Source organism: Pristis pectinata, chromosome 8, assembly GCF_009764475.1.
Source record: "Pristis pectinata isolate sPriPec2 chromosome 8, sPriPec2.1.pri, whole genome shotgun sequence".
Taxonomy (NCBI): Eukaryota; Metazoa; Chordata; class Chondrichthyes; order Rhinopristiformes; family Pristidae; genus Pristis; species Pristis pectinata.
In genome coordinates, this window is record NC_067412.1 from 14,541,733 (window position 1) to 14,569,452 (window position 27,720).

A 27,720-nucleotide genomic window follows, 5' to 3' on the forward strand; every position below is an offset into this window, starting at 1 on the left:
AATAGGATTGCTCTGCAATAGCAGCAAAGATGGTAGCTGAATAGCCTCCTTCTATGCTATAAGGAGATATGGAAATAGATAATCATGGCCTCAACATGGAACATTTATGAAGTATCAAGACAACTCCTTAAATTGTCAAGCCATAGAAGGCTATGACCAAGTGCTGATAAATGATATTAGTATAAACAGGTATTTGATAATTGGCATGGATACGGTGGGCCAAAGGGCCTATTTCTGTGCTGCATGACCCTTTGACTCTATTGGGACATTGACCTTCATGAGGTCAGTGTTAGTGCAGTGATCCTCACAGTTTATGCTGAGGATCTCCTGAATAAAGTCCTGCAGCTGGTATTCCAAGTTTTTCAGGTGGTTTCTGTAAATCATCCATGTCCAAACATCTTAAAGGACAATCAGATTTATTTCTGATTTGCTTTGTAAACGAAAATTCTTGCATGTTTTCTGATGTTGTGGTGCTAGTGAGACATTCTGTCGAAGGCAAAGGTGACACTGTGGAATCTGTGCTGAATCCAACATCTATGTTTGACAACCTAGCGAGATGGCAGCCATGCTCGTTCCTCATTGTCAACGTAGATCTTCATTGCCATGTCTGATGATTCATCGGGAGCAGGCTGATGGAGAACTTCTGAGTTGCCAGTGTTCAGGATCGGTCTTATGCTGTTAAATATCTCATAGAAATAGTTAAAGCCCTGCTTATGTAACTACAGCACAAGTATCTATGTGCTGGAATTTGATTATTTATTGTTTCCTAAATCAATTTATTGGTAGCATGGAGTTCACACCAATCCCATTGTTATTCTACCCCTATTCCCATCCACTCCCCCTCCCTCCCAAATTCTATCACTCACCTACACACAAAGGTTAATTTAAGTGGCCAATTAACCTACCAACTCGGATAAGGAGGAAACCAGAGCAGCCAGAGGGAATTTGTTTTTGGTCATTTGGTCACAGGAAGAAAGTGCAAACTCCACACTGATAGAACTGGAGGTCAATAGGGAATTTGTTTTTGGTCATTTGGTCACAGGAAGAAAGTGCAAACTCCACACTGATAGAACTGGAGGTCAATAATGAACCTGGGTTGCAAGGCAACTGCTCTACCAGCTGTGCCACTGTGCCATCCACTGTTGTGCCTGACACTTTGTCTGGATCTGCCTGGTTGCCTGTTGCCTCGAGATGGTGTAGTGGCACACTGAAATTCTGGAAATACTTCCTTAGCAAACTCCAGTAAGACTCGGATACAAATCTCTTCCCACCCAGCAGAGGAGGGCAATATCTCAATAGCTGTCACATTCAGCCTAATTTCCCTTTTTAAAAATGCTGCCAACATCAGCATTGCATAGGTCAGTGAGAATTTTTTCAATATGCCAGATTTTAAGGAGCAGAAAACAACTTGTTTGTTGGTGTCTTTCTATCAATTCCAGTATTTCAGCTGGTATACCGCCAAGACCTGATGCTTCATTTTTCCTTTATTTAATTGATATTTGTCTTTCTTCAAATTTTGATGGGTTGCTGGTAATCTTACAGACTGGATGTGAAGGGACAAAGTCAATGCTGTCATCAGTCACAGTTGTTTCTTGTTCTGGAAGTGTTCCTTCCAATGTTTTTTGATAGGTTTGTTGTCTTTAACAAGGGAACTGCTATCTCCATATCTCAGCAGTGTGCTTTACTGTATTTCCTTATGGCATAGAAGGTCACACAAGCTTGGTTTATACATGGTCTTTGCCTCACAGAAAATGAAACTTTGCTTATCACGTCAGTCAGTGAATTTTGAATTTCTTTTGCTTTGTTCACTATTTTTGGTATTCTGGATACTTCATTGAACCTTGGTTTTGAGCTGGAAAGAGCTCTGTTTCTGACTGGACAATGGGTGGTTTTTCCAGTCACAAAAAACTTTCCTCTCCAGTTCAAGTGTGAATTAATCTCAGACTGATGAAAAGGCCAATGAATTCAGTGTAAACCTCATGGATGGTCTGTTTTAGAGTTTCCCCAAGTTGTCTTGTGTTGTCTTTTCCAGGTGTATACATAAATGATTTTTCACAGAGGTGTTCTTGAGAGTTCAATTCATGCCCTACCCTTCCCCTATTGTAACAGTTACCACATGGTAAATGCAAATATGGTAACTTGCAAAAGAGAAAAGATAGAGCATGAATAGAACTGCCAAGAACAATTGCAGGTGCAGAAAATCTGAATTAAAAACAAAATGCTGGGAATACTGAGCAGATCAGCAAGGATTCTGTGGAGAAATGTATTTTGTTGGTTGTAAAATCCTTGGAGAAGTGCTATCGAACTGGAAGTTTTTGTTCCTTACCATTCTGCGAGACCAATCGTTGCAAAATCACCAATTACGAGCCTGCTCCTAGTGGTAGCATAGCCATGTAATCGGTTAAGGCATCATTCACTCCTTTGATTAATGAGCTGGACAGCCAATCACAGTAATTCAAGGATGGAGTTAACATGGTTTAGAAACATAGAACAGTACAATACAGGAACAGATCCTTTGGCCCTCAATGTCTGTGCTGATCGTGATGCCAATCTAAATTGCACATGGTTCACATCCCTCCATCCCCTGCCAGTTCTGTGTCTCTCTAAATACCTCTTAAACATTGCAATGTACCTGCTTCCACCACCTCCCCTGGTCGCACATTCCAGGCACCCAGCGCTCTCTGTGTAGGAAAAACCTGCCTTGTAAATAAATCTCCTTCAGACTTTCCCCCTCTCACCTTAAAGCTATAACCTCTAGTATTTGACATTTATCCCCTGGGAAAGGGACTCTGACTATGGTTGGTTAGAGTGTTGCTTTCTCTTAAGTCCCAGCGCGTGCTGCCCCCGGGAGGACTGCACTGGGGACGAGACGGTCACCCACCTCTTTGCGGGCTGTGGGTTTGTGAGGAAGGTGTGGCGAAAGATGCAAGGGTTCTTGTCACGTTTAATCCCCAGCAGCTATGTAACAGAGGACTCTCTGATCTACGGGCTGTTTCCGGAGACACACACAGAGACAGATATCAACTGCTGCTGGAAAGTCATCAGCTTGGTGAAAGATGCCCTTTGGTCTGCCCGCAACTTGTTGGTCTCCCAGCACTGCGAGATGTCCGTAGGGGAAAGCTGCCGACTGGCACATTCCAGGCTGCAGGAGTACGTGCCGAGGGACGCGCTGAAGCTGGACGCAGCCAACGCAAGGGCTAGGTGGGGAAGGACTGCAGTTTAGGGTTCTTCTGCCACTGGAGAGGGAGGGGCAGGGTCAGGCGAGAAAGCCCCTTAAATATTATAAATACAAGATTGGGGTAGCACCCCCGGGAGCCACGTGTGGCATCAATGCTGTGGTCTTTATATAAAAAGGTAACACTGATGATTGATCCGAACACGAATGTAAAGGTTTGCACTGTTTTATTGTTGTATATAGTTTGTTTTTTTATGATGAATAAAGTTTATTTTGGATTAAAAAAGAATGGAAACCCATCTGTTGTGATTACTTTTGCTGTCTGTCACACAGCTATTCTCTGATTGGCAGAGAGGTCCCACCAACCATGGGATTGGTTAGGCTGGTTCTAGTGATATCATTGGCCGGGACGTTTCTCCTGCTCTGCAATTGGCTGGTTGTGGGTGACCGGCGGGCTCGGACGAGCAGTGGGCAATGGACGCGGCCTCGGGCGGCGGGTGGCTGCAGTCGCCGCCGTGCAAGGTGCTGTCTGGGCAGCTGCGGCTCGGCGTGAGGCGGGACGGGCAGCCGTCAGGGTGGCTGCTGGAGCGGGCGGGCGGCGGTCGGGCTCCGTTGGACGTGAGTGTGGTGTGGATGCAGGGGACGGTGCTGGAGGTGCGGCCCGAGCACAACACCAGCCTGCAGCTCCTGGACGAGGCCGGCACGTTCACCGTGGTCGGCGCGGCCGCGGTCCCGCAGGGCAGGCCCTGCACTAGCCCAGGTAAAGGCTGCAGGCCGGGCGGCGCTAAGGGCTCCTGGGGCCTCTGGGTTGAGGAGATGTATTACCTCTAATTAAACACGATGTGTATTACACCAGGAGACTATTCGGCCCATTGAATCTATGCGGGCACTCAGACCAATCCCATTCCAGCCCTCCTCCCGTTATTTTCCTGTAACCTCTTCCATTCATTCCCACATGGCTAATAACAATCCTAATTCCTCCCAACCACAACCACCTGTACTGCCGGATTTACACTACCTAGACAATCTAACAACCAATGTGTCTTTGAGAAGCAGGAGGAAGGTTGTGCAGAATGAACAAACTCTTCACTAACATCGCTGGGGTTCAGAAGGGGCTGTGAGAGAATGCCGACCCTTTGTTTGGCCCTAACCTCTTTCTTTCCATCCTAAATTCATCATTTGCCTCCTCCCTCTCTGCATCCACTTGATTGTCATCTTGCCTCTCTCCCACTTCACTTCCGCCTCCCTGCCCCTGACAAACTCCTCTGTGGGCCCTCCCTGGGCTGTCCTTCTCCAATTCTGCTGGTCATCACCATTGCTGCCCTGTCCACCTCACCCAAGTTTGATCTTTGCCTGTCCACTTTCTGTTCTTATCACTTCTCCAGCATCCCTGCCTCCAGGGGTGAGAAAGGTACACTGTTCATTTTTGGGGGGCAAAGTCCCTAAATGGAAGATGAGATGTTCTTGTTTACATTGGGTCCCGCTATAGCAGTGAACGAGGCTGCCGACCAACAGGTCAGAATGCAAGTAGGACTGAGAATTAAAATGGCAAACAGGAAGCTCAGCTTGTTTAAAATGTCCTGCTAATGGTCAGTACTTGTACCCCTTATCACCTGATCTGTCTTAACCTGTCTCCATATAGACTTTTGCCTTGCACTTGGCACCTCGTTCCTCCATTCAGCAGCTCTGCTGCGAAAAGTGTAAACCTGCCACTCCTCTTCCCCCACCCCAGTTGTCAGGATGGGTTGTTGATCTGAAACATTAACTGGTTTCTCTTTCTGCAGATGCTGTTTGACTGGTTGAGTCCTTACAGCACTTCTGTTTTTGTTTCAAATTCCAGCAGATGCAGTTTTGTTTTCCACTACTATGGGATGATATTAGATTAGAGTGAAGAGTTGACCACAACTATCAACTCTTCTGGGGAACTTGCATATCTGTAGTGCCTTTATTTCATAGAAAACTTTCCAAAAAGCTTTATAGGGTTATCAAATAAAAGTGAAAATTGAAAAAACTGCAGATGTTTCTGAAGCAAAAGCAGAAAATGCTGGAAGTATTACTTGTCTGAGTCAATTCCATTTGCCATTTCTTGGCCCACTTTCCCATTTGATCTAGGTCCTGTGTAATACTGGATAACCTCCACTGTCCACTACATCACTGTCATCTACAAACTTAGTAATCATGTCACCTCCATTCTCATCCAAGTTGTTAATGTATATAACAAACAACAGTGGACGCAGCACTGATGCTTACGACAAACCACTGGTCACGGGCTTCCAGTCTGAAAAACAACCCTCCACTACCACCCTCTGACTCCTACTACCAAGCCAATTTTGTTTTCAATTGGTCAGCTCACCCTGGATCCCATGTGATCTAACCTTTCAGACTAGTCTCCCATGTGGGACCTTGTCAAAGGCCTTGTAGGCAATGTTTACTGCCTTGTCTTTGTCAATCCTCTTGGTCGCCTCTCCAAAAAACTCAATCAAACCTGCGATACACGATTTCTTATTCATAAAGCCATGCTGACTATCCCTAATCAGTCCTTGCGTTTGCAAATGCAGATAGATTCTGTCTCTCAGAATCCCCTTCAGTAACTTTCCTACCACTGAAGGTAGGCTAATTGACCTGTAGTTGCCTGGTATTGGTATTGGTTTATTATTGTCACTTGTACTGAGGTACAGTGAAAAGCTTGTCTTACAAACCGATCGTACAGGTCAATTCATTACACAGTGCAGTTACGTTGAGTTAGTACAGAATGCATTGATGTAGTACAGGTAAAAAAAACAATAACAGTACAGAGTAAAGTGTCACAGCTACAGAGAAAGTGCAGTGCAATAAGGTGCAAGGTCACAACAAGGTAGATCGTGAGGTCATAGTCCATCTCATTGTATAGGGGAACCGTTCAATAGTCTTATTACAGTGGGATAGGAGTTGTCCTTAAGTCTGGTGGTACGTGCCCTCAGGCTCCTGTATCTTCTACCTGATGGAAGAGGAGAGAAGAGAGAATGTCCTGGGTGGGTGGGGTCTTTGATTATGCTGGCTGCTACACCAAGACAACGAGAGGTAAAGACAGAGTCCAAGGAGGGGAGGCTGGTGTCTGTGATGCACTGGGCTGTGTCCACAACTCTCTGCAGCTTCTTGCGGTCTTGGGCAGAGCGGTTGCCATACCAAGCCGTGATACATCCAGGTAGGATGCTTTCTATGGTGCATCGGTAAAAGTTGGTGAGAGTCAAAGGGGACAAACCAAATTTCTTTAGCCTCCTGAGGAAGTAGAGGCGCTGGTGAGCTTTCTTGGCTGCGGCATCTACGTGGTTTGTCCAGGACAGGTTGTTGGTGATGTTCACTCCCAGGAACTTGAAGCTGTCAACCCTCTCGACCTCAGCACCATTGATGTAGACAGGTGCATGTACACTGCCCCCTTTCCTGAAGTCAATTACCAGCTCTTTAGTTTTGTTGACATTGAGGAAAAGGTTGTTGTCATGACACCATTCCACTAAGCTCTCTATCTCCTTCCTGTACTCTCACTCATCGCTGTTTGAGATACGGCCTACAACGGTGGTATCATCTGCAAACTTGTCCTTGCAGCCTTTCTTAAATAAAGCCACAACATTAACCACACTCCAGTTTACTGGGTACCTTACCTGTTGCTAATGAAGATAGCCTCAGCAATTTCTTCCTTGGCTTCCCACAATGTCCTCATACCCTTGCTCAGGCTCCGGGGATTTATCCACCATTATGCGCTTTAAGACTGCCAGCACCACCTCTTCTGTAATGTCAATATGTTTCAGGACATCACTGTCCTCCTCCCTGAATTCCCTAGCTTCTGTTATGAGTTTTTCCACGGTAAATACAGATGAAAAGTATTCATTTAAGATCTCATCCATTTTGCTTGGCTCCGCACATGGATGGCCACACTTACCCTTAATGGGATCTATTCTGCTGGAAGACTGAAATAGACATTGCTGAAAACGAAGGCAGCATCCGTGGAAAGAGAGAGAGTTAACGTCCCAGATCTGTGACCCTTCTTCATCAGTGAATAGATCAAGAGAGAGTAAGGAGGAGGGATCTGGAGTTCTGTAGGTAGGAGAAAGGGTCTGTAGTCTAGGGTGAAGACTCCAGCCAAAGAAAAGGGCACGAAGGAAGAGACAACAGGAAAAAAAAAGTTCAGTGTAATGTGCAACTTGGGATTTATTAAGATGAGGACGTAGGGGAACGAAATTGAGGTTTCTACTAAGGACTGATTATTGGGGATCATTGAGGGGAAGATTAGAAGGAATGGTGAAAACGTGGTAGGACGTGAAACTGGGAGGAGAGGAAAGGACGGAAAGGTCAGGAAGGACATTGGGATTCAAGAACTGAGTTTGAAGTCAGAAAGAAAAGAAAAAAGCTGAGTTCTGGAGCACTAGAATTCAGCGAAGAATAAAGGGAAACTGAACCACAATTGCTTTAAGATAGCAAGTTGTTGCAGAGAGGTCTAGAACATGCATGTGCTGACACATGGTTTTAAGTGTGGATTTCACAATGTGATAAGAATTGCTGTTTGGTTGAACATGCCCATCACCCTGGGTGGGTTGAATTGCAAAGGCTGGAATTGAAATCCATGTGGGACGAGTTGTCACTGGAGGCATCAGTCTGTGATACTGGTTCCTTTTATTTGCCCTCACTTATTAGCACTTCCTTGTCACCCTCTAACTGCACCAATTAACAACTCATCCCCACAGCAACCAATTGCAGATATTCCACTTGTCCCATCCATCCTTCCCCCACCCTCTATGCAACTTACAACAACTATTTCTCTCTTTCCCTGTGCTTGCCAAAGGGTCTCAGACCTGAAATGTCAACTGTTTTTCTTTCCACAAGTGCTGTCTAACCTGCTGAGCAGTTACAGCATTTTCGGTTTTGTTTCAGATTTCCATCATCTATTGTTTTGATTCTCGTATTCAAGGTGTTGCTGTTTTAATAATGAATCTACATCTTGAGGGAGGAAAATGATGTTTGTAATGCAAATCAAATGGACATGCTATTTTACAGATTATTCAGTTGTATGGTTTAAATACAATTTTTTTCAAGCATGTACATCACAAAATTTTTTACTAGAGAAAACTATCACTAGTGAAAGCCAAAAACTGGTGCATTTTTAAACCATAACCTTTAGCAGGTTATTTCCCAGACTGAAAATGACACCTCCCTCCCACCCCCCACCGACTTTATAGCACACAGTAGCTGATTTCTATTTGTCAAGAGGGAAATTATGCCACAGCATTAATGACCTGGCTGCTTCTAATTGCCAGTTCCATTAGCTTAGTGTTCTAAGAGATATAAACAGGAATAGGGCTCAAGATGCTTTGACCCTGTACAATAAAGATGAACCCTTGATCCCTCAGTTTGTCTCATCGTGGCCCTTGCACCTTATATGTCTACCTGCAATGCACTTTCTCTGTGATTGTAATACTATATTCTGCATTTTGTTATTGTTTTCCTTTTGTTCTATCTTGATGTACTTATGCATGGAATGATCTGTCTGGATGGCATGCAGACAAAGCTTTCATTGTACCTCAGTACATGTAACAACAATAAACTAATTACCATTTGTCTTCTTTTCTATTTAATAAGATCATGGTTGACCCTGTACCTTAAATCCATTTTTCCTCCTAATCCCCAATCTCCTTGGAACTCTGGATGCTGAAGAGTAAAAGATTTTAGCATGCATTATCACACAATGACTGAAAAACTGTAGCTCTCTGTGGTACAGAATTTGAAAGATTTACAAACACTAGTTCTAAATTCTCCAGTTTGAGGAAGCAACCTCTCAGCATCCTCTCTGTCACTCCCTTTCAGAATATTGTATGTTTCCATTCTTCTAAACTCCAGTTAAATATAGGCCAATCTTAATTGGACTACTCCCTTACTCCAGGAATCTAGTAAATCTATACGCACGGCCTTCTAAGGCAAACTTATCCTTTCTTGTATATGGAGATGGAAACTGGACTGTGCCCCACACAGTTGTGGCAAGATTTCCTTTTTGTCCTCTGGCAATAAAGGCCACATCATTTGACTTAATAATTTTAGCTGTACCTGCATGTTTACTTCTGGCTTTCCATGAGCTATCACACCAACAGTATATTTTAGTTTAAAGATTATTTGTTTTTCTCCTGTTCTTCCAAATAAAATAAATAGACTATAAGAATGTTAGAAGCAGGAGGCAGCCAAACGGTCCTTTAAGCCTGCTCTGCCATTCAATAAACTCATCACCGCTCCAGCCTTCATTTCAACCCTTCTTTCCTGTTTTCTCCCCATATTCCTCGACTCCCTCGAAATTCAAAGATCTATTAATCTTCACCTCCAATGTATTTCTATATTCCATTCCACAGCTCACTGGGTTAGAGATTTCCACAGACTCGCGACTTTCCAAGAGTTGAAATGCCTTCTTATCTGTTTTAAATGGATGACCCTTGGTTCCAAAGGAGACATATGCAGCATTCACCCTGTCAGTTCTTATCAGAGTCTTGTATGTTTCAATAGGACCACCTCTTATTCTTCCAAACCTTTAAGTATAGGCCCAACTTGCTCAATTGCTCTTTATACGTCATTTCCACATATATTATCTTCCACTTTCTTGCTCACTTACTTGTACGTATCCCTTTGCATTTTTTTTTACTTTCCTCACAGCTTTGTTTCCTATCTATCTGGGTATCGTCACCAAAATTGGATAAAAAGATAATGTTATATACCCAAGTCATTAATATAAATTGTAAATTGATGATGGCCTTGTACTAATCCCTTGGCATTCCACTTATAATGGCCTGCCAGCCTGGAAAGTCAAGTCATTCCTGAGGTAATTGTGACTGTTGTGTCATCTTATGATATCCTGATAAAGACCAGTTTAGTCTTTTAACTAATTATCTATCCACACATTCTGCTATTTACATCTTCATAAAAAATGTCACCAAATTTTCCAAACACTCTCTTTCCCTCATAAAACTGCCTAATCATGTTATTTTCTAAATGTGCTGTTACCATGTCCCTAATTCACATTCTTTAATATATCAAAAATGTCTTGAGGTACTTTGGAGGAATACTATCAAACAGAAGTTGACACCAAACCACATTAGGAGCTATTAGCTTGGATGACCAACAGGTAGGTTTTAAGGAGCATCTTAGAGGAAGAAAGAGACAGCAAAGTTTATGGAGGGAATTCTGATTATGTCAGCTAAAGGTGCAGCCACCCATGGTGGTGCAGTTAAGTTCCAGAATGCTTGAAACCATAATTAGCAGTGCAGCTATCTGAAGAACGTGATGACGAGTGGTGAAATCTTGGAGACATTTGAAAACAATGAAAATTTTGAAATCAAAGCCCCTACTAAACCAGCAACTTCCTCAGTGATAATCTGTAGGTTTGCAGTTGAACAAGAGGGTTGTTGCAATCATAATTTTAAAAAAGTGCATTGATGAGAATTTGAATTGCCAATCAAAGGAAGTTGCAGACCAAGTACTGGTAAATGGGATTAGTACAGATTAGTACCTGGTTGGCATGGACATGGAACGAGCTGCCAGAGAAAGGAGTTGAGGCAGGTACAATAACGACAATTAAAAGACATTTCTATAAATACATGGATAGGTTTAGAGGGATATGAGCCAAACGTGGGCAAATGGGCATTTTGGTCAGTATGGATGAGTTGGGCCAAAGGGCCTGTATTACTCTGACTATGACTCAATGGTGGGGCAAAGCACCTGTTTCTGTGCTGTATGACTCTATGAACATGACTAAGAGGGCAGTTGAAGTGTGGAGATTGAGTTGCAAAGTCTTTGGACTTTGCAAAGTCGTAGCACCACAGTTCCAAGCTTCATTGGAGTTGTAACACTACGAAAGAACAAAAACGTAAATGTTTGATGCGGTGGCTCGTGCTGCCAATTGTTGCTAACAGGGAAGTCCTCAGCTTGCAAGTGGTAGGCTGAACCCATCATTGATTGTACAGCTATCCTTCAGCAGCAGGGAAAATCCAGTGATAGAAGAGTTGCTGTAGTTCTTATATGCAAATATGTGGACAGGTAAAATGATCAGTGAGATATGAAGGCAAAAACATTTCAGCCTGATGGGAGGGAAAGGAAAGTGTCATCTTGGAAATGAATTCCTTGTAGTTTAGCTGCCACTAGCAGTTTTGGTAGCTTTGAAATACTAAAACCATAATTTGATGTCTAATGATTGTAATGAGCAAGAAAGTGAAAGTTTATCTGCAGTTGAAGTGCATCAACAGTGTGGTTAACTCTGCCAAAATTCCTTGCACAATAACATGTTTATGCAACTAATGGTTTATGTGAGAGTTTGTGAAGTTCTAGTGAAACTGTGCCAGAGGAAAGGGGCTCTTGGTTCTGTTAGGCACGTTCTTTTGATATGTCATAATGACCTGTTTGGCTGAAAGTTCACTGTGTGTCAAAAATCAAGTCTAGAACCCAAAACTAGTTTGTGGTTTTCTTTCTCTTCAGCTTTAAAGAGGAAGTAGAAGTTTAGCTTCAACATTCTGGTAAGCAGGAGTTAATATCAGAATCAGGTTTATTATCACTGACAGATAAATTTGTTGTTTTGCGGCAGCAGTAAAGTGCAAAGACATAAAAATTACAATGAGTCTCTATAGCCTGTAAAATGGACCTAGACAATGAAGTTGACGAGACGTTAGTTATTGAATAGGATTTTTAATGTAGATCCTGCGTACTGACTTGATGCTGCCAACATCAGCTGACCTGCATGCTGACCTGGCCTGTTGCCAAGGGAATGCCACTTAGTGTTGGTGCTTAGGGGCTTTCTCAGGGCTGGAGGACTTGGCATGGTGGTGGTGGGGGAGTGGAAATGAAATGGTGCAAAGGAGTGGAAGCAGAGGACCAGAGGAATGAGTGAGGTGGATCGTTCAGTGCAGGAGAGTAAGGAGGGATCCAAGCAACAGGGTTCTAGTGAGAGGGACAGGTCCTTTTAGGGTTAGAGGTATGGGTTCTGAGGTTGGGAAGTGCAGGAAACTGAAGGGATCCGGAGATGGGGAGGATGGATAATGAACAGGGTGAAGTAGTCGGGGGAGCAAGGGAATGGGAAAGAGCTTGTGTATGCTTGTGCACATTCTGACAGGCAACTACATGCATATCCAGGTGTGTGCATGTGCATGCATTTGCCTATGCCCATGCAGCACAGCCTGGTCTCTAGTCAGCTTGCACCAGTTTACCACAGGATGTTCTGTCATGTCCATGTGGTAACTGGCGAACAATGACCAATACATATTAAAGGAAGTGCTGCATAGGCAACTTCCACTCCCTCATTGTGAAGGTCAAGTCCTAGAACACCAGGACCCTCAGATAGATAGCCCCAACAGACATGAACATCGCTTCTATCAAAGCCTGGGGAATCAAATACTTTGATATTGACATCACCACTCTGGGTGAGACATGATGGGGTGAATGGCCAGCTCTGGAAGGGCAAGTGCAAAAGGAATGATGCAAGCTCTGCTATTGAGAAAGTGGTAGTCTGGTGTTTCAGTGCTTTACTAGTGTGGAGGGTGGAAAACAAAGTGTCAGAGGAAGGGGGCGGGGGAGATATGCAGGTAAAGAAGGAAAGGACCAATCTCATAGTCTACTGGCTGGGACAGCAAACCAGGCATAGTATGCTGAGCTCCGTAACAGCAATAGTTTACCAGGTGGATTGAGGAAACCATTCCAAGATTTATTAAAGCCTCCTTGGAGAAACGTGTAACATCCCCACCAGTCCTTTAAATAAAATGGAGAAGCATTTGGGATGGCGTTGAGAATCTTGAGTTGGGAGCTCAAGAAGCTCAGCTTAAACAGTAGGAGTGCACCAACTCCCAACTACCCACCTGTCCACTCCATCAAACATCTCCTACCCCACTTGTGACAGAATTTGCATGTCACACTTTGGGCTTGTTAGCCTCCTTGGAATCCACAGAACTTGGAATAGAAGCAAGTCATTCTCATTCCTAAGATTCTGCTTAAGAGAAACCTGTTTTCCACTGAGGGATCCAGGGATGAAGTTGGAAGGCAAAAGTAGAGGAGAATCTGACAGCAATAGGAGTTGTGGGCCATTGAATCTGAGCTGTTATCATTGGACAAGTGTTGAGGTGAGGTGTTTGGGAGCAGGTTGGTTAGGCAAGGAAGACTCTAGGCTTTAGTCAACATTCTAGTCGCTATTCATGAAGTAATTTTGCAGATCTTGGGGCAGGTTATCAGAGTTGTCTTTTGGATCAGGCAATTCATGTTTTTGGAGACCTCTCGTGGTGATATAAGTAATAATGTGGGGCTTCAGAGTAATTATAAAGAAATATAGTTCAGTTTTCATTTCTGGTTTGTGTTCAAGCGAACTGATCCTTGCTGCAACTGATTTCCACATTCCTTAACAAGAGGAAAAAGCAAAGCAACACAACACAACATGAACTAGGGACATCTTACGGTGCTTGAAGTAAAGCCACTATCATTAATGTGGGAAGCCTGGTAGTCAGTTTGCATATAGCAAGCACTCAAAGAGCAATGAAAGAAATGACTAGATTGTCTTTAGTGATGTTAGAGAATGAATGTTGGCCAGGATGCCAGAATTACCCTGCATTTTTTTTTTAGAATTAACTGTGCATTTTTCTGTCCACTCATGAGGGAAGACTTGGTTTACTATTTCATTTAAAGTGGGACTTCCCACAATATTCTGATTTGGAGGCAATTAACAAGGGAAACTCTCAATAGACTTCCCCTAAGTCCTGTTGATCCAGGGGCTACTGTTGTGGAAAGTACATTGATTAGATTTCTTATGAAGGAGGCCTTTCAGAATTTACCAAAGTCTTGATGATCATTGAGCTTGTATGTAAAGAATGGGTAATCTACCAGGGTGCAGAAGTATGGATAAGCATGAGCTTGCCTCCCAGTAGTAGCTTTTGCCCTTGGTTTGGAGATGGGTGGATTTTTTAAAGGGGATCAAAATGAAATGTTTGATTCTTTTCAATGTGATCATTCAAAAAAAGTGGGTTTTCCCCCGCAGAGTTCGATAAATGGCAGAATAAATCTGAAAAGAATATTCATAATTAGCCTAACATTTGAATTTCACTGAACTGCAATCTTTTATATGTGCAACATAATGAAAATTGCATTGTTTGAAACAAGGATTTTTTTAAACCTGGCATTACTATATCTAATTAGGATTTAATAAACTTGCAGATGCTTGAGGCATGTCTGCTGGCAAACAATTTGCATACAATAGTTCCAGTAAAGTTTAGTGAAGGAAGGGTAGGTGTTGGCTTTGATCTGTTAATATTCTGGTTGAAATTGGGCTGGATGTTAGAATACTTTCAGAAATGCTGGTGGGTGGTTCTTTTTGAAGTGGTCACTTGCACAAGTTGACAGCTGCACAAATCTGGGGTATCTGTTTATGTATGTTAATAAATATGTATTCACTGAAAAGTCTCAGTGATCAAGTTATTTTTGTTTCCAAGCTGAACATATTTTTGGAGAGAAAATTTAGTGCCTAATAACCTGCATAGGTATTGTTCCATTTTGGAGTTCATCTGCCCTCTCTGCATTTCATTTTTCATGTTATGTGAGATGCAGCATGGAGTAGAGTTTCAGTTCTTTTTTAATTAGTGAGGAATCAACTGCATGCAACTTTAGTAAGTGTTTGGAAAAATTCCCTTCAAATTTATGTTACATGATTTCTTTTGATCTGGCTACATTGAATAGAATTGAGCACACCATCAATTTCCTCGAATTTAATTTCTGTCTTTAATACTTGCCTTATTTAGCAGTTTGTCATGGAACAGGGTATAATTGTTTTCTTGTATAGATTAGCAAAGGTGTATGTATTAAAATAACAGTAAATTTACAGAATTGGTGGTAATAGTTAGTATAATCACTTGGTAGTGCGGTTCTGCAGAATCAATTATTCGCAAATCAACAATACTGTTAAAAATCACAGAGCATACTTCTGCTCTGCCTTTGTTGATGTGCTCCCTTTGCTTGTAAAGATTTTCAGGTTTGGAAAATGACATTTCCCTAGTGCTGCTTGGTATTTTCCATTCCAAGGTAAAATAAATATTTGTTTGTTGATGAATTTAGGCCCAGTATTTTCAAGAACTGGTACAAGGATCATTACTCCCACATCGCATCTGAGGAGATAAAGCAATGCCAGACAATCTGCTATCTTCAAGGCACTTACCAATTCTCTATGTCCAAATAACATGGCGAAAATGTTGAAACAATGCTTTACTCTGATAGGCATGTTGGGCATAGCTCAGTGGGACCACTCTGGATGCAGGGTCAGTAGTTTTTTGGTTAGGTATGTAATGAAGGGTTAAGCCGTGCCTTATCTTCTATGGGTTACAAGTTCCATGGCACTACTCTCCCTGGATGATAAATAACATTACTACATATTAAACTTGGCATATTACGCATTACACTACTGGTGTCTCTGTCAAATGGTATTTCAATGGTTTCCTCAGCTATACCCAGGTTTTTACAGCTCTACTTCCATAGTTCTTTCCCATGTTTTCAGGTGACCTCATTTCACTTGCCTTCAGATGTCAATTTTAATGGTGCCCTAATGATGGAATTGGCTTCCATCTGTAACACGGGTCTAACATCATCATTTGGTAAAATTGGTGCTCGTGTCTTCTTGGCAGCTCTGTACAACTTGGTGTTAGTTTGAGATTGTTTTGAGTCAAAAGATATGGAGGATTTTCTAAGGTTGGCTGTGTGAATTGAAGACAGTTTGCATAACTCACCCTATGTCGTTCTTTGACATCCTGCACTATAGAGAATTGTTGAAAGTATTCAGCTCTAATAAATCTCGGGTTTAGTTATACCTTGATGACTAAGCAAAATTTAAACACCTGAAGATGTTTCTGACTTTATTAACACTGTTCCAGATGTCCTGGCTTGATCCACCTTCACAGCCGATGGTGCTACCCGAGTATATAAATGTTTTGATTAGTGAGAATATGATCTCCTATCTGTACTAGTTCCTTGTACTGGATATAATTCACTCTTCTGCTCATAGCTGAAGCAGCCTTCATGGCTTTGTTTATAAATTTCTGCCACTTGGTCCTTCTCTGTATTCACCTCCCTTCATCAAACTGCCTGAGACCTGTTCTTTGAATGGAGAATAAGGCTTTCTGTATTTTGGGGGATTTTGGTTTGTCAGCTTTATATCTTCTATGTCCCTTGTTTGGTAGACCCACATGTCAGTTTCAGCGTGCTGGAGGCTTTCGTAAGTTAGTGATTGTTCCCAGTGTCTGCTCCCTCTCCCACTTTTTCATCTATCTGCACCACCATTTGCCATTATTATATAGTCAATCTAGCAGAAAAAAAGAGCTACAGGTTCTCCCCAGCTTACGAACACACGACTTGTGTATAGTCCATACATATGAATAAGCATTTGCGAGACCGGCAGGATGGATTTGCTGTCTGCTGTGGGGGTGCTGGCATTTTCAGCCATGTGGGAACTCAGTTTGCAACAATATCTGAATGGTTGAGTTAAATATCTTGGTTTAACTACACGTTGCCCTTGGTCGGCCTACGTTTTTATTTAAGTATATTGTTGGGTGGCTGCATTTCTGACTAGCAAACTGTTCGGGTTACAAACAGTTCTCAGGGGCAGAACTCTGTCATACTCTGGGGACTGCCTGTATTTAGAGAACACCTTGTCAGCTTGTGGATTTCACAACAACTACATCCTTCATATTGGAGAGATGAACCAGCCTCTCTTTTCATCCATAATGCCACTCCCATATCTTCCCATTACCTTAGTTGTAGTCTCAGGTGATAATAGGTCATGGCGTGATGCTCTCTGTAACTCTACCTGCAGTGTGAAAGAGATTTTATCTTCTTTGCTGCTTCAGTGCCATTTGTAGTATATTACTGAATCGGGCTATTTCACAACTGATTTAAGATTGCAAAGTCATAGCCTTGGTCACAGATCAACAAGTGGGGCTAACTTTGCACAGGACCTTTCATGAGCTTGGAATGTGCCAAAGCACTTCTTCCGGTGAGCACTTTCAAAACATAGTTATGGAGTCGCACATAACAGAAATGGACCCTTTGGCCCACCTATTCCATGCCAACCATTGTACTTATCTGTGCTAGTCCCACTTTCCCACATTTGGTCTGTAGTTTTCCATGCCTTGGCGATTTAAGTGCTTGCCTAGATGCTTCTTGAATGTTGTGAGAGTACCTGTCTCCACCACCCCTTCAGGCAGTGTGTTCCAGATTTCAACCATTGTGTGTGTGTGAGAGAGTGAGGGAGGAGGGGGTGATTCCCCTTCAGCTTCCCTCTAAACCTCCTACCTCTCACTTCATACCTATGTCCTCATGTTTAAGACACCCCCACCAAGGGAAAAAGATTCTTATTATCTACCCTATCTATTCTACTCATAATTTTGTATACCTCTATCAGGTCCCCCTCAGCCTCTTCCACTCTAGGAATACAAAGCAACCTATCCAATTTCTCCTTAAAACAGAAATGCTCCAATCCAGGTAACATCCTGGTGAATCTCCTCTGCATCCTCACCAGCACAATCGCATCCTTTCTCTCGTGTGGCCTAACCAATCTTATTATAAAGTTGTAACACGATGTCCCTGTCTTATATTCTATGCCCTGGCTGATGAAGGCAAGCATCCATTGGCCTTCTTCGCCACCCTATCTACCTGTGCTGCCACTTTCAGGGATCTGTGGACTTGTTCCCTAAGATCCCTCGGTTCATCAACACTCCCTGGGTCCTAACCATTTACTATCTATGTCCTGCTGTGATTTCAGTGACCTATTTCTGTATTCTGAAATCACTGAGTAAGATGGATTTACAATTGTTTTCATGATTTCCAGGAGTTTCACACAATTAAGTATGCTGTGATTAATGAATGCTCTATTCCTCCTTGTGGATTGAAAAATGGATTTAAATTCATTAAAGCAGGAGTATTATCCACTTCTTTACATTAAATCATTTGATAGTTTATTCACAAAAAGTGCTTCAGCTTTGTACACAATGTGACAGATTGTATTATGTAATGTCATTTGAAACATAATTCACCCTTTTAGTTGTTTTCAGGATGTGTTGCATTAGTACATTTTAAAATATTAAATACAGGTTCTGTTAAAAGGCCACCAACCTGAAAGTGTAATATTTTCTCTCTGCACAGGTGATGCCTAAGCTGTTAAGCATTTCCAGCATTTTGTTTCAATTTTTCTGTAGTAATTGTCTTAAGTGCCAGTCTTGGGACTATGCGAACCTTCACTACTGAAATATTTTCTTACAGGAAAATATGTGATGGTGATGGGCGTGGTCCAGTCTTGCAGACCTGAACCTGTTGTACGTGCTGTCAAGGTGACAGATCTCTCTGGCAATCCTCTGCATAGGAGCATGTGGAAACTTGAAGTGGAGGACCTCCAACAAAATATGCCATAAGTTTATGCAAAAAGCTGCTTCCTACTTGACTTTATATGATCTTGAAATACAAAGGAGTGTGATCTGTATGGAAACATATTGAGGTTATGAATTCTTTGAGAAGCTTTTGAAAATGTTGTTTGGAAGCAATCGTGCCACAGTGGATAGGAGTCGAAAAACTTAAAATCTCTTGGCTTATAGACTGATTTATTATCCTCCTGTGAAGAACTTGAATTTTGTGAACACTAGGATCCAGTTGCTTATTAATAAATGACAAGTGGACCATTATTGGGAACTATGGAGAGAGTTACATTTGGGAACTTGTATAATGAAATAAGAAGCAAAAGAACAGCTTGAACTTGTTATTATGATGACTTGGATTCCTGGGACTGAATTACTACCGCAGAATATTCTTTGGTGTTTCTTTTATATACAATTTTCAGAGTAATTTTTCTAGAACTGCCTGGAAGGGGAACAGCAACTATAAGCTCACTTCGTGACTTTTTCATTGGTTAAAGGCTGTGGCCTCAATGCTGTCAGTTTCCAGGAAACCAGTCTGAATTAGAGTAATTAATCTTACATCCATTATGTGAAGGACAAATAGTGTTAATGGTATCATTTATATAACATTATTGCTTTACTTTTAACTTTTCCTTTATTTATTTTTTCCAAAGTTTAAAGTACCACTTTTATTTCCAGGCCAGGTGAATATGTAGTGGTCTAAATAAAATTGTAACACACATATGTAAGAGAAATTGGTGTAACACTGGACTGGTTCTTGGATAAGATAAAGTGAGCAGCATTATTTAATGCAAAAGACCAAGAGTCTATTAAGTACAGAATTCTATCCTTCGTAACAAGCTAGAACTGACAAGTAGCTGACAGGTCTTGGTCTCTAAAACCTCTGGGGCAAAAGTGATTTTGCTCAAATCTGTATTTGTTCATGTGTTCCCATGTGGTGCGAAAGATCTTTGTGAATACTCTTCCATGTGCTTGGCTTTATTCCTCAATCCTCAATCCTTGGCCACTCAAACAATATATGTGGTCCACTTGGTTTTCATTGGCTCTAGTGGTCAAAAATGCCACAGTACTGAAGGCCCCAGGAGACCTCTTACCTCCACCCAGCTCAGTATCTCATGAAAGTTCAACCATTGTTTACTGTTACCTCCCTTACTCAGATCACTCACACCCATTCCTACTCCATTGTGAACAACCGCTTCTATCCCCTTGTTTCATTTCCTAGCTTAATGACCGTACAGGTTTACCCGTTTTGGTCTGGCTTTTCTTTGTTTGCAATCTTTCCAAATAACAAACACCAAATAACAAACTAATTACACCAATGTTCACTGCATTGAATTGCTACTTCAATAAAGAGGCGCTTCTATATTGTCTTAGTTTTGCAACATCTCCTTGTGTAATTACAAAACCAAAGTTCCTATCTCAGTTAACAGAAACACCAGTACATGTATGATTTGCATATTAGCTCCACGATTCTTAACTTGCTCACCTAACCTTCCCACCGTACCCTACAAATACAATTCTACAGCTACTTGCAAAAACTGTTGTTTAGAAACTACATTGGAAAGACTTGTATTTGTTTCTAGGGTGATTTTCGTGACCTCAGTGTACAGAAGTGCTTTATAGCTAATGATCAATTTTCACCTTTAGTCATTTAGTCAACCTGGCCCAGTGCATAGATGCATGCGGAGTACCTTCAGTACATGGACTTAAGAGGTTCAAGCTAGCTTATCACAATTATGAGAGCACAAGGGTTTTCAAGCTGAGATTTTCACTCTCTTTCACTTTCCACTCATCCTGGGTGTTTGCAGCATTTATTGTAATCACAAGGGTAGTTTGGGACAGACAATAAATGCTAGTCTTGCTAATGATGCCCGCAGTCAAGCAAATATTGGCCAAGCCCTCGGGATCTATTAAAATTATTGAAGGAATGCACAAAGCCTCAGTTTAGCATCTTATCCAAGGGTCAGCACTCTGATAATGTGGCTGTCCTTAAGTACTGCATTGGAATAGAAGCCTCAATTTCTTTTTGAATTTATGTCAGTGAATTGAATCTTGAACTTGCAAACTTCTGGTGTGGAAGTGAGAGTGCCACTGTCTTAGCATAGCTGACACTTAGTTAAAGGAATTGGGTTGCTGTTGATGTCATTAATGTGGGATTCTTGAATTTCACTTCCTTACTTCAGGACATGCAGCTCTTACTGTAACCATTGGGCTTTTAAATGGACATATGCCAATTAATTTTGATTTGCATAGCTCATTTCTCCAAAGTTGTGTGTATTGGAGAGAAATCATTTTTTAATATTACTCAGCATACTTGTATTTTTAACATCCTGCAATAGTTCTGTTTTGAATTGGGAATTTTGGACTGCCAACATAGAATTTCTGAAGTGCAGATCTCCAAAAACTACAAATGAATGAACTTCTGTTTTCAAAAATGCCCAACAGTAAGAAACCCTGATGGTTTAAGCTGCATAGAGTTTATCTGGGAGGATATAGTTGATGATGATGTTACGCAGAAGGTGAACCTGGTATAAGGAGGCAAACCATATGCTTCTCGTAAAGGAGTTAAAGTCAAAAAAATCTTACTGGACACATCCACTACAACTTAAATCAAACACTCTGGATCATGTAACTTTATGACATGAAAACTGCCCTGCAGCGATATTGGAACAAAATTCTGCTTTCAGGCTGCGTTAAATATTGAATTACATCAACAGCGTGAATGTCTCTTGAAAAATGGGGCATCAAGAACTGGCCAAACTGCATTTGTGGTGAGGTACAATGAGCCACATTGCAAACACCTCCTCGATGTGGATGTTGTGGTGAAACTGAAGTGATCCAACTTGCTCACCTGGTCTGAAGGCGTCAGGCCCTGACGGTGTACCTAGCAGGGTACTGAAAATCTGTGCCGACCAACTGGCTGGAGTGTTCAAGGACATCTTCAACCTCTCACTGCTGCGGTCTGAGGTTCCCACCTGCTTCAAAAGGGCAGCAATCATATTGGTGCCCAAGAAGAGCAGGGTGAGCTGCTTCAATGACTATCACCTGGTAGCACTCACATCTACTGTGATGAAGTGCTTTGAGAGGTTGGTCATGGCTAGAATTAGCTCCTGCCAAGTAAGGACCGGAGCCGCTGCAATTTTCCTACCGCCACAACAGGTCTATAGCGGATGCAATCTCACTGGCTCTCCACTCGGCTTTGGAGCACCTAGACCACAGCAAAACATACATCAGGCTGTTTACCGATTACAGCTCAGCTTTCAACACCATCATCCCCAACAAGCTTCAAAACCTGGGCCTCTGCAGCTGGATCCTTGTCTTCCTAATTGGGAGACCACAGTGCGGATCAGTAATATCATCCCCTCCTCGCTGACAATCAATACAGGTGCACTTCAAGGATGTGTGCTTAGCCCACTGCTCTACTCTCTCTACACTCATGACTGTGTGGCTAGGCACAGCTCAAACGCCGTCTATAAATTTGCCGAAGACTTCACTTTTGTTGGCAGAATCTCAGATGGTGACGAGGTGGGATACAGGAGTGAGATAGATCGACTGGCTGAGTGGTGTCGCAACAACAACCTTGAACTCAATGTCAGCAAGGCCAAGGAATTGATGATGGACTTCAGGAAGGGAAAGTTAGGAGAACATACACCAGTCCTCATTGAGGGGTCAGAGGTGGAAAGGGTGAGCAGCTTCAAGTTCTTGGGTGTCAACATCTCAGAGGATCTGTCTTGGGCCCAACACATTGATGCAACCATGAAGAAGGCACTTCAGCAACTCTACTTCATTAGGAGATTGAGGAGATTTGGTATGTCATCAAAGACTCTTGTAAATTTCTGCAGATGTACAGTGGAGAACATTCTGACTGATTCCATCACAGCCTAGCCTGGAGGCTCCAATAGCCATGATCAAAGGAGGCTGCAGAGGGCTGTAGACTCCGCCAGCTCCATCGTGGCATAACCCTCACCGCCATCGAGGACATCTTCAAGAGGTGGTGCCACAAGAAAGCGGCATCCATCATTAAAGACCCTCACCATCCAGGACATGCCCTCTTCACGTCACTACCATCGGGGAGGAGGTACAGGAGCCTGAAGACCCACACTTAACGTTTTGGGAACAGCTTCATCCCATCCTCCATCAGATTTCTGAATGGTCCATGAACCCATGAACACTACCTCATTATCCGTCTTTCGCCCTGTAGTGTAGCAGTTAGCGTAACGCTTTACAGCGCCAGCAACCCGGGTTCAACTCCGGCCGCTGTCTGTAAGGAGTTTGTACGTTCTCCCCATGTTTGCGTGGGTTTCCTCTGCGTGCTCTGGTTTCCTCCCACATTCCAAAAATGTACAGGTTAGGAAGTTGTGGGCATGCTATGTTGGCGCCGGAAGTGTGGTGACACTTGCGGGCTGCCCCCGGAACACTACGCAAAAAGATGCATTTCACTCTGTGTTTCTATGTACATGTGACTAATAAAGCTATCTAAAAGCTATCTATTTATTTTTATAACTTACAGTAATTTTAATGTCTTGCACTGTACTGCTGCTGCAAAACAACAAATTTCACAACATATGGCAGTGATAATAAATCTGATTCTGATTCTGGATGGCATCAAGTCTCAATGTCCATCTTTAGTTAGCTTGGACTTTTGCTGCTTAACAAAAAAATATAAACTAACACCCATCTGGATTCGGGTAATTGCTACTGATTATTACACAAAAGCTCACCCAGCCCTGTGTGACCATGCACATGAAAACTTTTCCATTGTTAGATTTTTAGGCAGGTGATAAGAAATATGAAATATTTACTTCCAGCATGAAAGGGAGAATGAATGAACTATTGGCAGCAATATGGGTTTTCTGGTAACTCATTGTGAATGTATAACTAGGTACTAAGGGCTAATAGAGTTTCAACCTCAGGGCAAAATAGGATTTTAAAAAAAGATGTATGAGTTTCTGCTTCCAAAAATTCACAGAAATTCATGATTTATTTCCACAATTTTTTAATGCACTAAAGCTACACATGGTTCTTTGGGAGCTGAAGAATTCTTTGGATTAAAAAAAAATACTTTTGCTAATGTCAACTAGAAATATTGTACATTGTGTACATTGTTACAAATAGAAGTTCTTATCTTATTTACACACAGTTTATTAGAAGCAACAGTTGTTTAATGCTTAGCATTGTGGTTAATACCAGTTCCTGGACCTCTAGTACAGTCAGCTTACAAGATGTGTTCAGTAGAAGTCTAAACCATGCCTGGTGCATAATTGCTATTAATCCTTGAAGTACTTCAGAACTACATTGTATATTGTAACAGTTCAAGGCTAACCACCAGTATGAAATAATGTTATCTAAAAATAATCCATCTGGCATACTCACCCATTTCAATATGAAGGGGATCTGACACCATCACCAGAGAATTGGTTCTACACCAGCATTTGCTCATCAACACACATTTAATAAATTATAAGATAAGAGAAGCTAGAGACTGGAGGAAGTGCTCTTGTATAGACATATTTAGATTTATTAATTGATGTCTATAAAATCTTGTACAACACCCTGATAACTGACTAATCTCAACAGAAAACCCTCTTTATATCTAGTCTCAGTGGAATACCTTAGTTATCCTTAGAATAGATTACTCCATACCTAGTCCTGGAACAGAAAATCCCTTTTATAGTTAGTCTCAAAACCAGAACCCTTTCTTTGCAATGTTGATTTCAATTAAGTTATGACCTTGTCTGTATTATGGGTGAATTCTATAAGAATCAAAGTAACAAATGAAGCAACTCTGTATTTAGTACACTGGAGCTGTAGTCGATGGCTTCTTTGTGACAGGGAATGCGAGACTTGGTACAAATTTATTGCATGTGGTAGCACAAAACAGGCAATATCACATTGACTGCCTGTTATACTCCCCACCCATTTTTCTGTGTAGTCAATTGACCAGGACATGGGGCTAGAGAGCTGATGTAGTTAAAAAAAAGTGAAATTCTACTTATCATAGCAATTGTTACAACTGCAGCAAGAGTGCAAAACTGTTTTGCTTTACAGTGATAATGTAAATGTCTCCCGATTCTGGGGTTACAATCTGGCCTGACATCAGGGGTGGGGGGCTTGGTCCACTTCACGACAGGTCTTTAACTTTGAATGTGCACTCCAACCATTGGTGTTAGTGCAAAACAAAACAACTATTAAACCTGCAGACCAAGTGCACTCTGGACCCAGGAGAATTAAATCTTTTGGTTTGGAAATCAAAAAGCTGCAAATAATAAACTGAAATAAAAACAGGAAATATTGGAAAAGCTCAGCGGGTCAGGCATCATCTATGGAAAGAGAAACAGGATCAAGGGCCAAGACCCTTCACCAGAACTGGAACAGGGAAGAAAATAATGTTCGTTTTCAATAAGAGAGAAGATGGGGGATGAATGGGTAAGAATAAAGGGAAGGTCACTGGTCGTGTGAGACCAAGTGGGTTAATTTAACAATTAGAATCACATATTTCTCTGCCTATGTTGCTAATAGCAAGACTTTGAGGCCAGGCTGTACCAGCAGAAAAATAAAACAACCAAAATAATAACTGCACTCAGTGTTCACAATGTGGTTTCTACATTGGAGAAACCCAACACAGATTGGATAAGCACCTGTGTTCAGTCCACAGGAGCTTCTGGGTTGCTGCCATTAATTGGCCATCCCACTCCCACTCACCTGTCTGTGACTTCCTGCACCATTATAATAAGGTCCAACACAACCTTAAGGAACAACACTTCTTTCATCTGAGCACCCGTTCAGACTCTATGTTGAATTCTCTAACTTTAGGTGACTTGCTCTTTTTTTCTGTGTGTATCAGAACTGGCCACTTCTTCTGTCATTATCTTGGCTCAGTTTTTCTTTTTTCTGTTAGTGTGACCTGGCTTGCTGGGTATGTCCCCACAGCCTCGCTATTAGCAAGACATCAAGTATTCAAAGAACCACAATCTGATTCTAACTGCTGTATTAACTCATGTAATCTCACCCTATCAGAGATCTTCTCTTTGTTCTGCCTATCCCTCCTGCATCTTTGATAGTGAAAACTGATCTTTTTCTTGCCATTTCCTGATTTTGACGAAGGATCTCTAATTTGAAATATTAACTGTTTCTTCTTCTGCAGCTGCTCCTGACTTGCTGAATATTTCCAGCACTTTCTGTCTTTGTTACCTGTTAGTGTACCTTCGCAAGGTAAGTGTGGAATAACGATGCTGTGTTTTGTGAAGTATAAAACATGCTTGAAGCTATTCTACAGTGAGCTGGCTTTTGCTCAGTTTGCACAGATAGTGATCCCATTGCTAAAATAGAAAATAAAAGCAGGAGTAAGGACACAAGAAAATAGGGACAGCAGTCGGACATTCAATCCCTCAAGTCTGCCCTGCTGTTCACTGTGTTCATGGCTGATCTGCCCCATCAACTTGCCAGTTCCCCAATGCAGTCCTTTAAACCTGCACCGTCATTCTGTATGATCATGGCTCATCCTTTACTGCAATGGGCAAGGCCTAACTCTTTGACCACGTTCACATGGTTCAATGCTGTTGAAGGGCCTAATGCCTGTTTTAGGGAACCGTTTTAAAATGAGCTTCCAATCAGCAAGATGGGCCACTAAAAGTAGGGTTGGTGACACTGGACCTGACATTCCTCCCGTCTCTTGGAGAAAGCTTTGATCAAACATCTCAGGACTGGTATCTCCAACATAATTTTTTTTATATATTTTGCATTTACATTATATATATATATTAACAGTAGGTCTGGATGACAATAGAATATGATCTGTTTTTACATTATTTTTAAATAAATAACATTTCTTGCAGCTGGCTGGTTTTATGTGTGCGTGGCGGAGCATTCTTCTCCCGACTGGTCTTCTGCACTGCTGGCTCCTTTGATGGGGGACCATGTTGTACTTCAGTGACTTCGGCTGCAGAGGAGCAGAACAAGGATGACAAGTTTTGGAAAAGGAATGAGCTGTCGCATAAAAGTATCTCCGACGTGGAATCAAAATCTGACCACTGAGGTGGGAACCTCACTTCACTTTAAACAATTCACTGGGCCTTTAATGGTCAGTGGAAAGCAAATAAAAATACTTTGGGCTGTTGAACATAGTCCAGCTGCAAAGTGGATCCTAGTAGATTTTAATCCCTACTCGCTCAAAACGTGCAAGGTAATAGACTGACAGCATGGAAATTTTCTGACTAGATACAGTAGTGTAGTGGTTAGCGTAATGCTTCACAGCGCCAGCGACCTGGGTTCAAATCCGGCCGCTGTCTGTAAGGAGTTTGTACGTTCTCCCCATGTCTGCATAGGTTTCCTCTGGGTGCTCCGGTTTCCTCCCACATTTCCAAAGACATACAGGTTAGGAAGTTGTGGGCATGCTATGTTGGCGCTGGAAGCATGGTGACACTTGCGGGCTGCCCCCAAAACTCCTTATGCAAAATATGTATTTCACTGTGTATTTCGATATACATGTGACTAATAAAGATATCTTTATGCTTCAGTTGGGCCTCCAAAGATATCTAAATCTACCAGTATGACAGAGGGTGGTGAGTATATGGAACGAGCTGCCAGAGGAAGTGGTAGAGGAGGCTACAGTTATGACACTTAAAAGGCGTTTGGACACTTACATGGAGAGGAAGGACTTAGAAAGGTATGGGCCAGACACAGGCAAGTGGGACCAGCTCAGTTGGGCCCCTTGGTTGGCACTGACAATTGGGCTAAAGGGCCTGTTTCTGTGCTCTACGGCTCTATAACCTTCTATTTCATTTTCTTCATAAGTTTAGCCCCTATCCAGTTTTCAAAGTTTTCTATTCTCACAGTCCCTTACCAAAATGAGAGAGAATAATTGATGAGCTGTAATGGAGCATAAAGCTACTTCTGTGAGATACGAGTTGAATAATAGTTAAACTGACAAGGATACTCTGTGCAGCCTTAGAACATACACAGCTCCAGCGGCCCGAGTTCATTCCTGACCTTGGATGTTGTTTGTGTAGAGTTCACGCATTCTCCCTGTGACTCTGGGTTTCTACTGGGTGCTCCACCTTTCTCCACATTCCAAAGATGTGCTGGTAGTTTAATTGGCTACTGCAAATTGCCCCTTGT

General features: G+C 42.1%; 1 protein-coding gene across 1 annotated transcript; it reads left to right on the top strand.

Moving 5' to 3' along the window:
• The first annotated feature begins 3,625 nt into the window (after positions 1-3,625).
• Positions 3,626-27,118, top strand: rmi2 (RecQ mediated genome instability 2). The gene is made up of 3 exons (XM_052022219.1): positions 3,626-3,935; positions 25,748-25,815; positions 26,439-27,118. The coding sequence occupies exons 1-3, from the start codon at positions 3,650-3,652 to the stop codon at positions 26,508-26,510; spliced, it is 426 nt and encodes a 141-aa protein (XP_051878179.1). The 5' UTR covers positions 3,626-3,649; the 3' UTR covers positions 26,511-27,118.
• The last annotated feature ends 602 nt before the right edge of the window (positions 27,119-27,720 follow it).